Below are 15,623 nucleotides of genomic sequence, written 5' to 3' on the forward strand. Positions count from 1 at the left end.
GTAAAAACCACAAAAAATCAAGATGTGTGGCCTAAAATATTCTCCATTTAAAACATTTTATCGTTTTTATTTTTTAAAAAATATCACTACTACAACCTGGCAACTCTAGGGGGCTGTACCCAAAGGAAATGCCACTAAAGAATATATGGAGAGCTTGCAATTGAAACCCGGAGAAGTGATCTACAAGTGCCCCAAATGTTGCTGCATCAAACCTGAGCGTGCACACCATTGCAGGTACACTACTGTTTTCTTGAATTAATTCAGGTTTCAGTCATCTTAAAGTTCTTTATGCTTTAAAATCATCCTTGGTGACAAAGGTATGGTTCTTCAAAATGCACCCTCACTAATTTGCACCCCACTAAGCTGAAACTCATGATGATTTGACTTGTTTCCTACTTTTGCCCTCTCAATGGTTGCCCAAGGGAGGAGGCAGCCTATGATTTAAAGAAGAAAGTGATTTAAGTGATTTAATGACTCTTACCACCCCCCCCTTTTTTTTTAGGACCACAGTTAAGCTGCAGATAGCAGAGGGAACACAGAAGTAGCAGTAGCACAGAAGCAGCAATGCGAGGAGAGATTTTCCCCAAGTTTCCAGTTGTCACAGGCATATTTAGAGAGACATTCAGTAAAATAGCAAGAAGCTAAACCAAGTTACCTACCTTCACAGCAACCCAAAGGAGGGAAGCCCATTTCTCTCTTGCTCTGTGTACTTAATAAAACTGTGTGGAAAAGAATATTTTGCAATTCACACTTTTCACTAACTTCCCCTGCTTATTGACCTCACTCCCATCTCCTGTAATGCACTCCACTCTTGGCTCCACAGTTACCTGTTTAGTCTCTTCCTAGCTCTTCCTTCGCCTCTCACTTCATAACTGGGGGCATCCCTCAAAGTTCTGTTCTGGATCCCCCTACTCTTCTTAGACTCACCCACTCCTTTTTTTTTTTTTTTTTTTAAAGCATCTAAGGCTCCTACTGTTTGCAGAATTCTCTACTAATTGCTTGGGAGAATAAATTAATAATAATAATAATGTTGGTATTTGTTTTGCGCTTACTATGTGCAGAGCACTGTTCTAAGCGCTGGGGTAGATACAGGGTAATCAGGTTGTCCCACGTGAGGCTCACAGTCTTAATCCCCATTTTACAGATGAGGTAACTGAGGCACAGAGAAGTGAAGTGACTTGCCCACAGTCACACAGCTGACAAGTGGTGGAGCCGGGAGTCGAACCCATGACCTCTGACTCCAAAGCCCAGGCTCTTTCCACTGAGCCATGCTGCTTCCCCATATTGGTAAAGTTGGGTGTTGCGCAGATGCATTTAAGAGACATGGTCCCTGCCCTCAAGCAGACAGACACAAGACATTGATACACAGTTGGAAGAGAAGGGAACTACAATACAGCTGTACTGGTGGCTGATTTGATGTAGTAAGAAGTAGTGTAATAATGATGATGATGGTATTTAAGCGCTTACTATGTGTCAAGCACTCTTCTAAGTGCTGGGGTAGATAGAGGGTAATCAGGTTGTCCCACATGAGGCTCACAGTTTTAATCACCATTTTACAGATGAGGGCAAAGAGAAGTTAAGTGGCTTGCCCAAGGTCACACAGTAGACAAGTGGTGGAGCCAGGATTAGAACCCACACCCTCTGACTCTCAAGCCCATGCTGCTTCTCTATTAGAAGTGGTGTAGCAATCAGCATTTCACTGTTTTTGCTCCCTCTGTGGATGCATTGGCTCACATACCAGGGTATCTTAAATTCATTTTTGGCTCTCCCATTTTGCATCTGCAGCCAGTACTATGAGCCCTTTGGATGTTTTGCACATTGGAATTGAGAGCCTCACTCGATAGTGGACAAATTGCATCCAGAAGGCAGGAGGGCTGCAAGTCATTTCTCCTTTGATGTGTTCTTCCACTGGCCCAACTCAGAAAAAGGGGCATCTGGGGGAATTATGATTTCCCACTCTGGTCTGCCTGGTTGGTGTAGTTCAGAGTATAGATTTTTAAGTTTTTACTATCTTCCTCCTCCGATATCTTTGAGTATAATTTCTTTGAGACTGAAAATAAATTGCCCAGAAAGTTTGGCATTGTGTGTAGCAAGTGTACTGTCTAAGAGTGGAGTTGCGAAGCAGCGTGGCTAAGGGGAAAGAGCACGGGCTTGAGAGTCAGAGGTCATGGGTTTGAATCCCGGCTCTGCCACTTGTCAGCTGTGTGACTGTGGGCAAGTCACTTATCTGTGCCTCACTTCCCTCATCTGTAAAATGGGGATTAAGACTGTGAGCCCCAAGTGGGACAACTTGATTACCCTATATCTACCCCAGTGCTTAGAACAGTGCTCTGCACATAGTAAGCGCTTAACAAATACCACATTTTTATTATTATTATTATTATCATTGTTATCACAACACTAGGTGAGCCTTTGTAGTCCAATGAAAGATGGCTCGAGGAGGCGGGCTCTAGACACACCTTGTTTCATGGCCTTTTGTCCTCATCAGTACGGAAGCAGATAAGGCAGGGTGGTTTTGCTGTCAGACACTTGCTGGCATCAGATCTTCCAAATCTCTGCAGAGGTGGAAGCAGTGTGGCCTAGTGAAAAGAGTGCGGCTCTGGGAGTCAGAACACCTGCGTTCTCATCTCTACTCTGCCATTTGCCTCCTGTGTGACTTTGGGCAAGTCATTTAACTGCTCCGTGCCTCAGTTCCTTCATCTGTAAAGTGGTGATTAAGATGGTGTCCAACCTGATCACCTTGTATCTGCACAGGGCTTAGTACACTACCTGGCACATAGCAAGCAGTTAACAAGCACCATTTTAAAAAATAGGTCTGGTGACACTGCACTGTCCCTTGAAGCAACCACCCTCGTGTGCTTATGCCCTGCTCTCATATCCTGTTCTCTACCCTAGTTATGCAGAAGAAAACTGTTATTTTTAGATTTGTGGATTTTTTTTGTTCTTCCCCTGATTTTTGCAAGAAAGTAGAAAGCAACCCCCCAACCCTTACCAAACTACTCTGAATGTCATACCCAGTGATGGCCCAACAAATGCATTGAGCACACAGTGGTGTTTCCTTGCTATTGAGGACTCACAGATCATCTGTTCTGTGACCAGGGGCTACAAAGGCTATCTCTACTGGCCATTCCCACTGGACACGAGGGGAACTGCTGAGAGAGTGTGGATGGCTCAGTGCAGAACATCACCAGTACTGCTGCATAGAAAGCACGTACCCTGCTGGTGGCGGGTTATACCTTTCCCCTCTTACCTTCCCCTCTAGACTGTAAGATCACTGTAGGCAGAGAACACGTCTACCATTCGATTATACTGTACTCTTCCAAGTCCTTAGTACAGTGTTCTGCACACAGTAAGCACTGAGTAAGTACAACTGATTGAGCTTAACCTTTAATGTTTAAGCACCGCTTTTCTAAATGGCAAGGGACCATTGATTCATTCAGTCATATTTCTTGAACGCTTACTGTGTGCAAAGCACTGTGCTAAACTCTGGGAGAGTACAGTGCAACAACAAGCAGACACATTCCCTGCCCACAACAAGCTGACAGTCTAGAGGACCAGAGAAGCTTCCCTGCTATGTTTTCAAAGACTGTGGGCAAAAGATTCTTTCTGACACAGACCCATTCTTGGAGTCAGTGGCATCATCTCGAGGTCAATGTCAAATAACCTAATAAGAAGCAGCGTGACTTAGTGGATAGAGCATGGGCCTGGGTTCTGATCCTGGCTGTGCCAGATGTCTGCTGTGTGGCTTTGGGTAAGTCACTTAACTTCTCTGTGCCTCATTTACCACATCTGTAGAATGGGAATTAAGAGCGCAAACCTCATGTGGGACAGGGACTGTGTCCACCCTGATTGATTGATTCAATTTTATTTATTTAGCACTTATTGTTACTAAGTGCTTGGGAGAGTACAATACAACAATAAACAGACACATTCCCTGCCCACACTGAGCTTACAAGTGCCAAAATTATTATCATCATTATTAGGTGGAAATTGTAAGAATGATTGCAGCTGTCTTTATTTTTTATTCTTTGGCAATCATCTTGCAAGCTGTAGCATCTTTTGCTGCTATGTAGCTTCTTTTTTGTATGATTTTGCTAGAGTTATCTTGATAATTGGGAAGCTGATATTATCGGAAACCAGATCAGAGATATTCAAAACTTAAAGGCAAGAAGGGCTATTGAAGTTGGATATTGCTTAGCAGGCATCATAATAAAACACTGCAGCAACAAGCAGTAAATGTGCCTCTTTCACTCTCTTCAGCAGATATCTCTAACATTTGTAAACATTTTCCTCCTATTTAAGCCCTGTAAGCATTTTTGCTACATTTTATACTTGTAAGTCCCAAAGTCTTATCGAGAGCCATATTTTCTGCACTTTCTTTTCCTGTTATGATGTTTGATTTAGTCAGTTGAATTGTTCTGCTAGTCTTAGCTCACCAGATACTTTTGTCAAAAGAATGCTTTTTTTTTTTTAAATCTATATAGTATTTGCAAACGATGCATTCAGAAGATGGATCACCACTGCCCTTGGGTAAACAATTGTGTGGGAGAAAAAAATCAGAGATTTTTTGTGCTCTTTACGGTAAGTAGAACTATTTTACATTGATTTAAGTATATCCTTGGTTTGGGCTGATTTAAGAATTAAACTTCTCAATCCTTAAAATTGGTGGCACAAAATATGTATTTCTTGATTAACAGTGTATTATTAGCTCAGGCTGGGTAAACTTTCTCTTTATCTTAAAGTTTATACATGGTTGTGCATGATTACCATTAGTAGGTCAGTCAGTCATTTATTGAATGCTTACTGTGTGCAGAGCGCTGTACTAAGTGCTGGAGCAAGTACAACAGCATTTCCTCTTGCCTTCAGGACAACTCCACTTGTGACGTCCCACTGACCCCTCAAAAATAACTTATTCAAACTAGAACTTCTCCTCTTTCCATCCTAACCTTGTCCTCCCTCTGACTTTTCCATCACTGTAGACCACACCACCATTCTCCCTGCCTCACAAGCCCATACCCAAGGCGTTAACCTGATGTATCTATCGTTCAACCCACATATTCAGTCTGTCACCAAATCATCTCTGTTCTGCCTTCGTAAGATCTCTAGAATCCACCCTTTCCTCTTCATCCAAACTGCTGTCCTGCTGATCCAAGCACTTAACGTATCCTGTCTTCTCTCCTTGTTGACCTCCCTCGCTTTTGCCTCTCTCCACTCCAGTCCATACGTGACTCTGCAGTCAGGTTCATTTGTCTAAAAAAATGTTCAGTCCATGTCTCCCCACTCCTTAAAATCCTCCAGTGGTTACCCTCAACCTCCACATCAAACAGAAACTCTTCTAAGCCAGTCAGTCACATCTCTTTCTTTACCTTACATGACTGATTTAATACTACAACCCAGCCCGTACACTCTTCTTCTCTACTGCCAGCCTACTCAGTGAACCTCCATCTTGCCTAGCTCCCTGGTGACCCACTGCTCTTGCCCAGGGAAATTCTGGCCTGGAATTCCCTCTCCCTTCATATTCTATAGACTACCATTCTCCCTCCTTCAAAGTCATCCTAAAATCACATCTCCAAGAGGCCCTCCCCAATTAAGTCCTCATTACCCATACTTGCTCTCCCTCTGCGTCATGTATACATTTGAATCTCTACCCATCCCTCTCTCAGCCCCACAGCATTTATATGCATGTCTGTATTCCCTTTCACTTTCCTCTATCTGTAATTTAGCTTAATGTCTCTTCCCTCCTCTAGACTGTAAGCTCCTTAAGGGGAAGGATCATGTCTACTAACTGTTGTATAACTGTCTCTCCCAAATGCAAAGTACAGTGTTCTGCACACAGTAAATGCTCAGTAAATATGATTGATCGATTCACAGGTTGCACTTAAAATGATCCAAGGCCCATCTCTGGCTACGTTTTAATGCATTCCATTTAAAAATGTATTTACTTCTACTCTAAAACAAGGAATTAGTTATTTTATCTTAGTCTTGCAGGGATCTTCAAATTTAGCTTGGGGTGGGGAAGCTTTAGTTATAGCTGACAAGACAAATTGGAATTCGAGCAACAGTTATCCTACTGATCACACTTTATCATGGCAAATGTGAAATCTGGATGGCTAATAGGATTTTTCTCCATGTATTTTCATTTCCAGATGTATATAGCTCTATCTTCAGCACATGCTCTTATTCTGTGTGGGTTTCAGTTTTTTTCCTGTGTCCGAGGACAGTGGACTGGTAAGCAAAGATTTACCTCTTCTCTCCTTGGATGCCATTAATAGAAACCTATAAATGTTCATTGTTAAGTGAATCTTTATGCACATAAAGCCAGGTGTTTCATAAAATAGCAAATCCTGTAAAGTAAAAATAAGCTTTTAACATTCCTCAAGTATTTCATTTGGCTTCTCCATTATTATGCATCCATTTCTCCATTTCATCCATGTTTAGGAATATTCTCTGAAATTCCCATGTATGAAGCATTCATTCATGCAGTGGTATTTATTGAGCACTTACTATGTCCAGATCACTGTACTAAACTCTTGGAATGTACAATTTGGCAACAGATATAGACAATCCCTGCCCATTGACTGGCTCACAGTCTGTATCCTGTGCCATGCGTATATGTGTAAACTGTCTATTCTGATATGGCGATGTCCTGAATCCAAATAGGCTTGTATTGTTGAAAGAAAATTCCTTAATTTCCTAACAGTGTTCTTTCACTGCACAGGTTCTCGGTCCTGGAATCACAGGACCAAGACTCCTCTGTCATTCCTGATGGGAGACTCTGTCAACAACATTCTAGGCAAAGCACATAGTGAAAACACATTATGAAAGAAAGTGAATTTTGAATCCTTCTTTAGAGTGACTTATTCTTTACGTCCTGGGATATTATTTTTCCATAGTTACCTAGCATGGAGCCACAATGTGTTACTTTCCCATTTTACCTGTTTTCCCTGTATTGTTTTGATTCATTAGAGGTCTGTTTCTCTAGACTGTGTGAATCTAAAGAGCAATTCAGTTCAATTTATTCCCCTCGGTGTTACCACCCACCAAAATCTCTCTACCCATTCAATCAATCTTTTAACCGTTGCCCAGAGAAAGCTTTTGCAGTTTAATTGCCAAATTTTAAAAATTATGAGTATTTGCCTCTCCTAGCAGATTTTAATTTATTCTCCCACCTGCTCTTCTAATTTAGCCTTCTTCCATTTCCTTCTCAGGTAATGGTTTACCTCTGGGAAATGAATTCTCATTTCTCCTTTGGCTGGAGTCCCCCAATTTCCCTTGTAGTAATCTGTGAGCTTCTCATCACCTAGAGAACTGCCTTGGCACATGTGATTCAGAAATTTGCGGGAGTATCAAGTGTCTAATTGACCAGTTCTGGGTGACCTGTTCATCCTGACATGCTGTTTTAATCAGATTTGGGTCAGGAAGGATGTTCGAAGGGTCTGCTAGGTCAGCCTTGGAAATAAGTACCCAAAGTTTATTAGCTCAGGCAATTTTTTTTTAAGCCCCTCTCTCCAGCAAGGAATATAAACAGGTAGTAAAATAAATGAAGTCACCATTCCTTACCTCTTAGCAGACACGGTTACTCGCCTGTGTGCTCAGTAAATGAGTGACTCTGCAAGGCTGAAATCCAACCCCGAGTTCAGGGCAGAAAAATTTCAGAAAAATTACCTTTGACATTCTCCTTAAGTCTCCAGTAAAAAGATCCACCACCCGCCTTGTCAGTGACTGTCATAATACTCAGAAATATAATAGTGAGTGAAAGTGTAGTTGTACTCTTTTACTGCCACGAGGAAAGAGAAGAAAATATGAAAGAGAGAAATACCACAAATTTTGGGGGTATTTAGAGGTATTACCAGTTAAATATCCTTTTTAATATGGGGTCTGAATTTGAAGTTGATTTTATGCCCCTTTGTTGACCAAAAATCAGAGTCCCCACAATTCCACATTTCTCCAGTAATGTATTGGTGTGGGCATGACTTTTTTTTTTAGTAGTTCCCAATTGGTGTAGCTCTTTTATCGCTGCCTCCTTTTATACAGCCAAACAATCATATTTATTGAGCACTTACTCTGTGCAGAACACTATACTAAGCATTTGGAAGAGTACCGTATAACGGAGTTAGTAAGCACATTCCCTGTTCACAGTGAGCATTCAGTCTAGAGGGGGAAACAGACATGAATATAAATAAAAAACATATATAAATACGTAAGTGCTGTGAAGCTGGGTGTTCCAGGCCAGAGGCAGGATGTGAGCAAAAGATCAGGGGCGAGATAGACGACATCAAGGTTCAGAGAGTAGGTTGGCACCAGAGAAACGAAGTGTCCTATCTGGGTTGTAGTAGAAAAATCAGCAAAGTAAGGTAGGTGGTGGCGAGCTGATTAAAGCTGTTGGTAAGGAGTTTCTGTTTGACACAGAGGTGGATGGACGGCCACTGGAGATCCTTGAGGAGTGGGGAAACATGACCTGGGTGTTTTTATAGAGAAATGACCTGGGCAGCAGAGGAAAGTATTGACTGGATTGGGGAGAGACAGGAGATAGGGAGGTCAGCAAGGAGACTGATACAGTAATCAAGGTGGGATAGGATCATTGCTTGGAGTAATGTGATAGCATTGTGGATGGAGAGGAAGGGGTGGATTTTAGCAATGTTCTGAAGGTTGAACCGACAGGATTTAGGATTGAATTGTTTTGGACAGGATTGAATATGTGGCTTGAATGAAATAAATGAGGCATTGGTAATTTCAAGGTAATGTGTTTGTGAGATAGGAAGGTGGGTGGTGCTTTCTACATTGATGGGAAAATCAGGTTGGGGACAGGGGTTGGGTGGGAAGATAAGGAACTCTCTTTTGGACATGTTAAGTTTGAGATGTCTGCAGGACATCGAATCAGAGGTGTTTTCTAGGTAGGAGGAAATGTGAGACTGCAGAGAGGAAGAGAGATCAGGGCTGTAGATGTAGATTTGAGAATCATCCGCATAGAGGTGGTAGTTGAAGCCATGGGAAAGAGTGAGTTAATAATAATAATGGTGGTATTTGTTAAGCGCTTACTATGTGCCGAGCACTGTTCTAAGCACTGGGGTAGACACGGGGGAATCAGGTTGTCCCACGTGGAGCTCATAGTCTTAATCCCCATTTTACAGATGAGGTAACTGAGGCACAGAGAAGTTAAGTGACTTGCCCACAGTCACACAGTTGACAGGTGGCAGAGCCGGGACTCAAACCCATGACCTCTGACTCCAAAGCCCGTGCTCTTTCCATTGAGCCACGCTGCTTCTCTGCGTTCTTCAAGGTAGTGAATGTAAATGGAGACTAGAAGGGAACCCAGAACTGAGCCTTGAGGGACTCCCACAGTTATAGGATGGGAGACAGAGGAGAAGCCCTTGAAAGAGGCAGAATGAGCGGCCAGGGAGATAGGAGGAGAGCCAGAAGAGGTCATTGTCAGCCAAGCTGAGGTTGGATCATGTTTCCAGAAGAGGTTGGTCGACAGTGTCGTAGGCTGCTGAAAAGTCGAGGATGATTACGATGGGTTAGAGGCTGTTGGATTGGGCAAGAAGGAGATCATTTGTGATCTTTGAGAAGGCTGTTCCTGTGGAGTGAAGGGGACAGAAACCAGATTGGAGGGGTCAAGGAGAGAATTGGAGGAGACAGTGGGTGTAGACCACTTGCTTTAGGAATTGGGAGAGGAATGGTAAGAGGGAGATGGGGCAATAACTGGAGGGAGCCATGGGGTCAAGGGGTGAGTTTTTTTAGGGTGGGGAAACGTGAGCATGTTTGGAAGCAGTGGGGAAGAAGCCATTGGAGAACGAACAGTTGAAGAAGATGGTCAAGGAGCAAAGAAGGGTGGAGCAAGTGCTTCGATTAAGGTATGAAGGGGTGGATTTCTAGAAAAGACCGGAGATTTCTTGAGGTACTGCTGGGAATGATGGAAGAGGTCAAGAAGGGGCAGGAGGAAGGAGGGACTGGGTAGGATCTTGGGAGGTTTTAGAAGACCTGATAGTTTCAATTTTCTCAAAAAAAGATTTTCTCATTTAAAAACCTGGTTTTTATACTATGGTGAAGGAGAAGGCAGAGTTGGGGAAAAGTAGGAAAGTCCCCCAGGTATGGGCAGTGATAGGGAGTGCCAGGGCTGCATGACTCTTTTGCTGCAATCTTAGCAGGGGGCACAAATATTGGGGTTTTATTTTTATAGAGTGAGATTCTCATTTTCAATTTTTCAGTTTTCTAATTTAAGAAGTTCAGTGTTAGCCAGAATTTGGAGCTGCAGTTTCTCTACTTTACTATCAGCAGCGTGGCTTAATGGAAAGAGCACGGGCTTGGGAGTCAGAGGATGTGGGTTCTAAACCCAGCTCTGCCACTTGTCTGCTGTGTGATCTTGGGCAAACCACATTACTTCTCTGTGTCTCAGTTAACTCATATGTCAATGGGGATTAATACTGTGAGCCCCTTGTGGGACAACCTGATTACCTTGTATCTACCCTAGCTCTTAAGACAGTGCCTGGCACATAGTAAGCGCTTAACAAATACCATAATTATTATTATTATCAGTAGTTGAAGTGTGTTTAGACTTTGAGCCCCTTAAGTCCTTGCCTAATTCCCACCAGCACAGAAGATAGTGCTCTGCACAGTGACCTCTTAATACTATTACTACAAATACTTAGTACAAGTGCGTGCAGTGAGCTAGAGAACTGTACTAGCTGCTAGGGAGCAATAGAGATACTGATTGAGACCCAGCCCCCGGGCTATGCCAACTGCTCACAGTCTATAGGAAGACCAGGAGAGAGGCAGGTACATGGGGTAATTTAACAAAAGCTGAATTCAGTAAGAACAGCAGTTCTCTGTGGCTTAGTGGAAAGTATATGGGCCTGGGAATCAGACAACCTGGGTCCTAATCCCGGTTCTATCACTAGCCTGCTGTGGGACCTTGGACAAGTCACTTAACTTCTTCGTCCCTCAGTTTTCTCATCCGTAAAATGAGAATTCACTGTCTGCTCTCTTTCCTACTTAGACTGTGAGCCCCTTGGGGGACAGGGATTGTCTGCCCTGATCTATCCTGTATACACCCCAGCATGTAGTACAGTGCTTGGCACATGGCATGTGTCTGTTTATTGTAAGCACTGGGGTAGATACAGGATAATCAGGTTGTCCCATGTGAGGCTCACAGTTAATCCCCATTTTACAGATGAGGGAACTGAGGCACAGAGAAGTTAAGTGACTTGCCCACAGTCACACAGCTGACAAGTGGCAGATATGGTACTCTCCCAAGCGGTTAATGAAATGCTTTGCACATGGTAAGCGCTCAATAAATATGATTGAATGAGCATAGTAAGCACTTAAATCACTATTATTATTATTCATGGGCTCCTCACCACTCTAGGAAGGGCCATCCTAAGTTCCTCTGACCCCAGTTTTCTCCACACACAGTGTCACGCAGGTAGGGTTCTTCTCCTGCTGCCCTCCTGAATGGGGGATTTTTCTCAAGGTTCTTGGCCATTGTGGAAGTAAGGGGAGGAATTCTTTAAAGTACAGTCACCTGTTTCATTTATCTGTGAAGAGCCAACAATATTTACCTATCTTTAGAAGATCCAAAATACCAATTTGCATCTTAAAGTCTTGCTGAATTAACTATATTATAAGCTTAGTAAAATTATATGAAAATGTACAGTTTTGTTCAAAGTGGACAAACATTACAATATTCAGAAATTCATATTCTGCTCCTCATTGCTCATTTCTCTTTTCATTTGACAGAATGCAGTGACTTTTCTCCACCTGTAACTGTAATCCTATTGATCTTCTTGTGCCTTGAGGGTCTCCTATTTCTCACTTTTACTGCAGTTATGTTTGGCACCCAAATCCATTCAATATGCAACGATGAAACGGTAGGGTTTGCTTGTGACTTTTACTAAAATGTGCTACGGTAAGCCTATTTACTCAAGCTTTTGCAAATGAAATATCGATATACAGGAGTTCTGTACATTGTTACAAGAAGGCTTTATGAAGAATTATTGAAAAACAATCATAAATCTCTCATTTGAGCTCTCCCTGATCATACAATATCTTATTCCCCAAATTGGATGATTTAAAATATATGTTCAGAAAGACTCTATCCCTTTACTGTCTTTTTAGTTTGAAAAGTGACTGCAGAACATGCAAATTCCCCAAGAGCAGGTAATAAGGATTTCATGTAGAATTATTTAGTAGTACTAGCCATATTTTCTTTAAAAAAAAATATTGTAAAGAATCCCAATCTGGGGTTCAGTTTCTGTTTGAAAAATTGAAGGTTTTGGATCATGTTTAATTTAGTTAAGCTCTTTGTTTAGTGTATACTCAGTTTGCCTCTTCTTAATTTGATTAGGTTTCTTGGGGTGAAAATTAGCGTTGGCCAAAGTTATGCCCCCCAAATAATTTGAAGTAACATTAAAATGTATGATTTACTAATTTGTCAAACATCACGTTGTAGAAAGTGGTGTAGTCGAAAACCAGTGACATATTTTTAGAAAGGAAAATCTAATTCCAGATGTCAGATTCCTCTGGGGAATATATTTACTTTCTGCGTAGGAACCTAAACTATAATTAGACGTTAGAAAGTAATTAGTGGCTTCTTATTAGTCTAAACAACTTTCAGCATCAACGTCAGCAAGTGTTTAATCTTTAAATTACCCTGCGTTCCTCTCAGCCGCTAATGGGAGAGCTACATTCCTTAAATCGTGCTCCGCATCTCATGGACACTCAAATGCTGGTTGTCTGACCCACAGCCTAGTTTCTCCTCTTAAGAAAATATTACTGATTTATTTTCAGTACTTTCAGCTAGGAACCAAGGGTCACTGACTGCTTTAGGTATGGATTCTACCTGTTTTAGGTTCGGCTGTGAGGAGCAAATAGCGACTGTCCCTCAAGTTTGTCGTAATGAAATAGTTGTGGCCACAAAATGAACACAAAAACATGTTCACTGGAGCCTTGATCTTTGGTTTTGCCAGGCCTCTTTGGATTTAAACTAGTGTTCTACCTTCATGTGTAAATCTGGGATAGCATTTGAGACCCACTGGTTTGCTGGGATTAAAAAAACCTGTTAAGATTGTTCTGTTGCCTCTTTGGGGAGTTGGTGTGAAAATTCTCAGTATTTTATTCTCAGTAAAAAACCATGGCAGAGACTCAGTCATTCGTTATGATGGCTGCTCTTTCACTAGACATTCTTCAATGGTCACACGTTGAAACACACAAGAGCCTTGATTGTAAGTGCCCTTTTTATACAGAGTTTAGTGATTAATTTCTACAAACCAAAAGGGAAGAAATGTACTTTATATAATCCTAACTACCACAGTGGCTTTCCCCAGTCTCTACAGATGTAGCTCAGTAATTTTTTCAGCTCTACTCATGCTTTTACACACTTCGGAAAACATAGCCTATATTTAATACTTCAGAGGAGGGTGGATTCTGACATGTTATATTTAGAATGGCTTTAAAATGCTTTTATTTTTCAGAGTAGTTGAAATTACAACCTGCAAGGGCACCCGGAATTCCAGGTGACATAGCGATGAGACAAATTCAGTCATTTAGTTCTTTTTCCACTCTAGCATAAAATGAAATAAAATAACCCAATTATGAGAGTTTTGCTTTTGAGGTTTTTTGGTGCATAGTAATTTTCTTACACAAATGTGCTTTTTCCACTTGGCCCCCATTTTATCTTTTCTTTTGAGAGTCTTGTGCCTAAATTTTGGGCTTTTTTTAAAGATGCGTTCAAATGTAATTTTCAAATGTGAAGTCAATAGTTTTAATTTTGCTGACTGTTAGTGTGGTGTTCACCTTACCTTTATGAGCCAAGCAGAGGGAAAGATGGGACCAGAGAGCCCCAGCAGTTTTTTTCACATCCCCAAAACTATTTTGATCAGTGGCCGGTTTAAGCTATTAGTCTAGCCAGATCCTTTTGTTTTGGCAGGCATTCGTTGGCAGTAATAGCAAAACTGTTCAAGCATTTCATTTCTGAACTGGGAGATCGGCCCAAATTATTACCTTCTTGGGGCTGGGAGTGGGGTTTCCCCCCTCCCCCCCTTTCATGGTGTTTGATAATCGCTGTGTGCCAGGCACTGTGCTAAGCTCTGGGGTAGATACACAGTAATCAGGTTTGGGCTCAGTCCATGTCCCGCATGGGGCTCGCAGTATTAATCCCCATTTTACAAATGAGGTAACTGAAGTGCAGAGAAGTTAAGTGATTTATGTAAGGTCACAGAGCAGACAAGTGGTGGAGTAGGATTAGTACCCTGACTCTTCTGATTCCCAGGCCAGGTTGTGTAGAATCCCTCTAGCCTCTCTTCCCCACCTCTGTAGTAAAGTTTAGAGCATTATCTCCATATATTAATTCACTTCAACTTTATTACATGGTTAGGACTCCTGTCGATTAACTCGTATCCCAGCACAATATCATGCCTCTAATCCCTAGTCACCCTTGTCCACGCTTTGATTGCTGTTCTACGTCTGGTCAACACCCAGTCCCCCCTCCACACAGATCCAGTCAGGAGTCTGGACAGTCCCCTAACCAGTCAGATCTCTTCATTCTTTCATTCAATCATATTTATTGAGTGCTTACTGTGTGCAGAGCACTGTATTAAGCGCTTGGAAAGTACAGTTCGGCAACAGATAGAGACAATCCCTATGCAACAACGGGCTTACAGTCTAGAAGGGGAAGAAAGACAACAAATCAAGTAGACAGGCATCAATAGCATCAAAAACAGATAAACAGAATTATAGATACGTACACATCATTAATAAAGTAAATAGAATAGCATTTATTCAATTTGTGTGTATCCCAAAGTGGTGCCTCTGGCATCCCTTGACAGCAGGCCCTCTCAGGACCAAAACTACAGTGGTATGAGCAGGGTGGCCATACAGGGGATGAAGCTCAGAGAGTAAATACCAACTTTGGCACCCAGGCAGGAGCGTGTTAAAGTGGAGCTACCTGCCACTCCAATAAGCCCATTCCTTTTCCACCCTGTCCCCAACCTGGATTTAGAAAGGGGGAGGTTCACTAGTAGGTTCAACTACTAGAGGGGCAGGCACTTTTACCCTTTAATCCCCACACAACCTACTACAAGTTTGTGTTGCAGGGTAAGAAAGAGAGGTAAGGGAAATCCAATGCTCCCAGTCTTAAAATTCCTAGGTGGGCTGAGTCCACTTCTGCCAGACTGCTACTGGGCCATTTGCCTCTTGGTTGATATTCTGAACCATCCTCAGGACCAGCAACAACTTCCATCTTCGCCAACCCTCTGTCTGGATTCCCCTCTTCCTGTACTTCATTACCCTGGACCTGCCTCCTGGAAACCGCTTGAATAGCTAGAAGCGCACCATGGCCTAGTGGAATGACCACAGGCCTGGGAGTTAGTGGACCTGGTTTCTAATCCAGGCTGTGCCACTTACTGCTCTGTGACCTTGGACCTCAATTCTCTCATCTGCCAAATGGGGATTCAAAAACCTGTCATTTCTCCTAAGACTGTGAGCCCGATATGGACAGGGACTTTGTCCAACCTGATTATCTTGTATTTACCCCAGTGTTTAGTACAGTGCTTGGCACCCAGTAAGCACTTAACCAATGCCATCATTAGCGTAACATGCTGGGAGCATTTTCCCATCCTGGTCTGTGA

General features: G+C 42.3%; 1 protein-coding gene across 2 annotated transcripts in view; it reads left to right on the forward strand.

The window, feature by feature from the left end:
- The window catches only part of ZDHHC7 (zinc finger DHHC-type palmitoyltransferase 7), a 51,250-nt gene that overhangs the window by 32,366 nt on the left and 3,261 nt on the right, over positions 1 to 15,623 (forward strand). Inside the window, exons 4-8 of one of the 2 annotated variants that reach the window (XM_029075212.2) lie at positions 110 to 234; positions 4,485 to 4,581; positions 6,147 to 6,228; positions 11,737 to 11,867; positions 13,470 to 14,072. In XM_029075212.2, the coding sequence (XP_028931045.1) occupies positions 110 to 234; positions 4,485 to 4,581; positions 6,147 to 6,228; positions 11,737 to 11,867; positions 13,470 to 13,478 (444 nt within the window). In that variant the 3' untranslated portion in view covers positions 13,479 to 14,072. Of the gene's footprint in view, positions 1 to 109; positions 235 to 4,484; positions 4,582 to 6,146; positions 6,229 to 11,736; positions 11,868 to 13,469; positions 14,073 to 15,623 lie in introns of those variants that run through there. The other variant, XM_029075211.2, reaches the window with a different exon arrangement.

This window comes from Ornithorhynchus anatinus, chromosome 11, assembly GCF_004115215.2.
Source record: "Ornithorhynchus anatinus isolate Pmale09 chromosome 11, mOrnAna1.pri.v4, whole genome shotgun sequence".
NCBI classification, from domain to species: Eukaryota; Metazoa; Chordata; class Mammalia; order Monotremata; family Ornithorhynchidae; genus Ornithorhynchus; species Ornithorhynchus anatinus.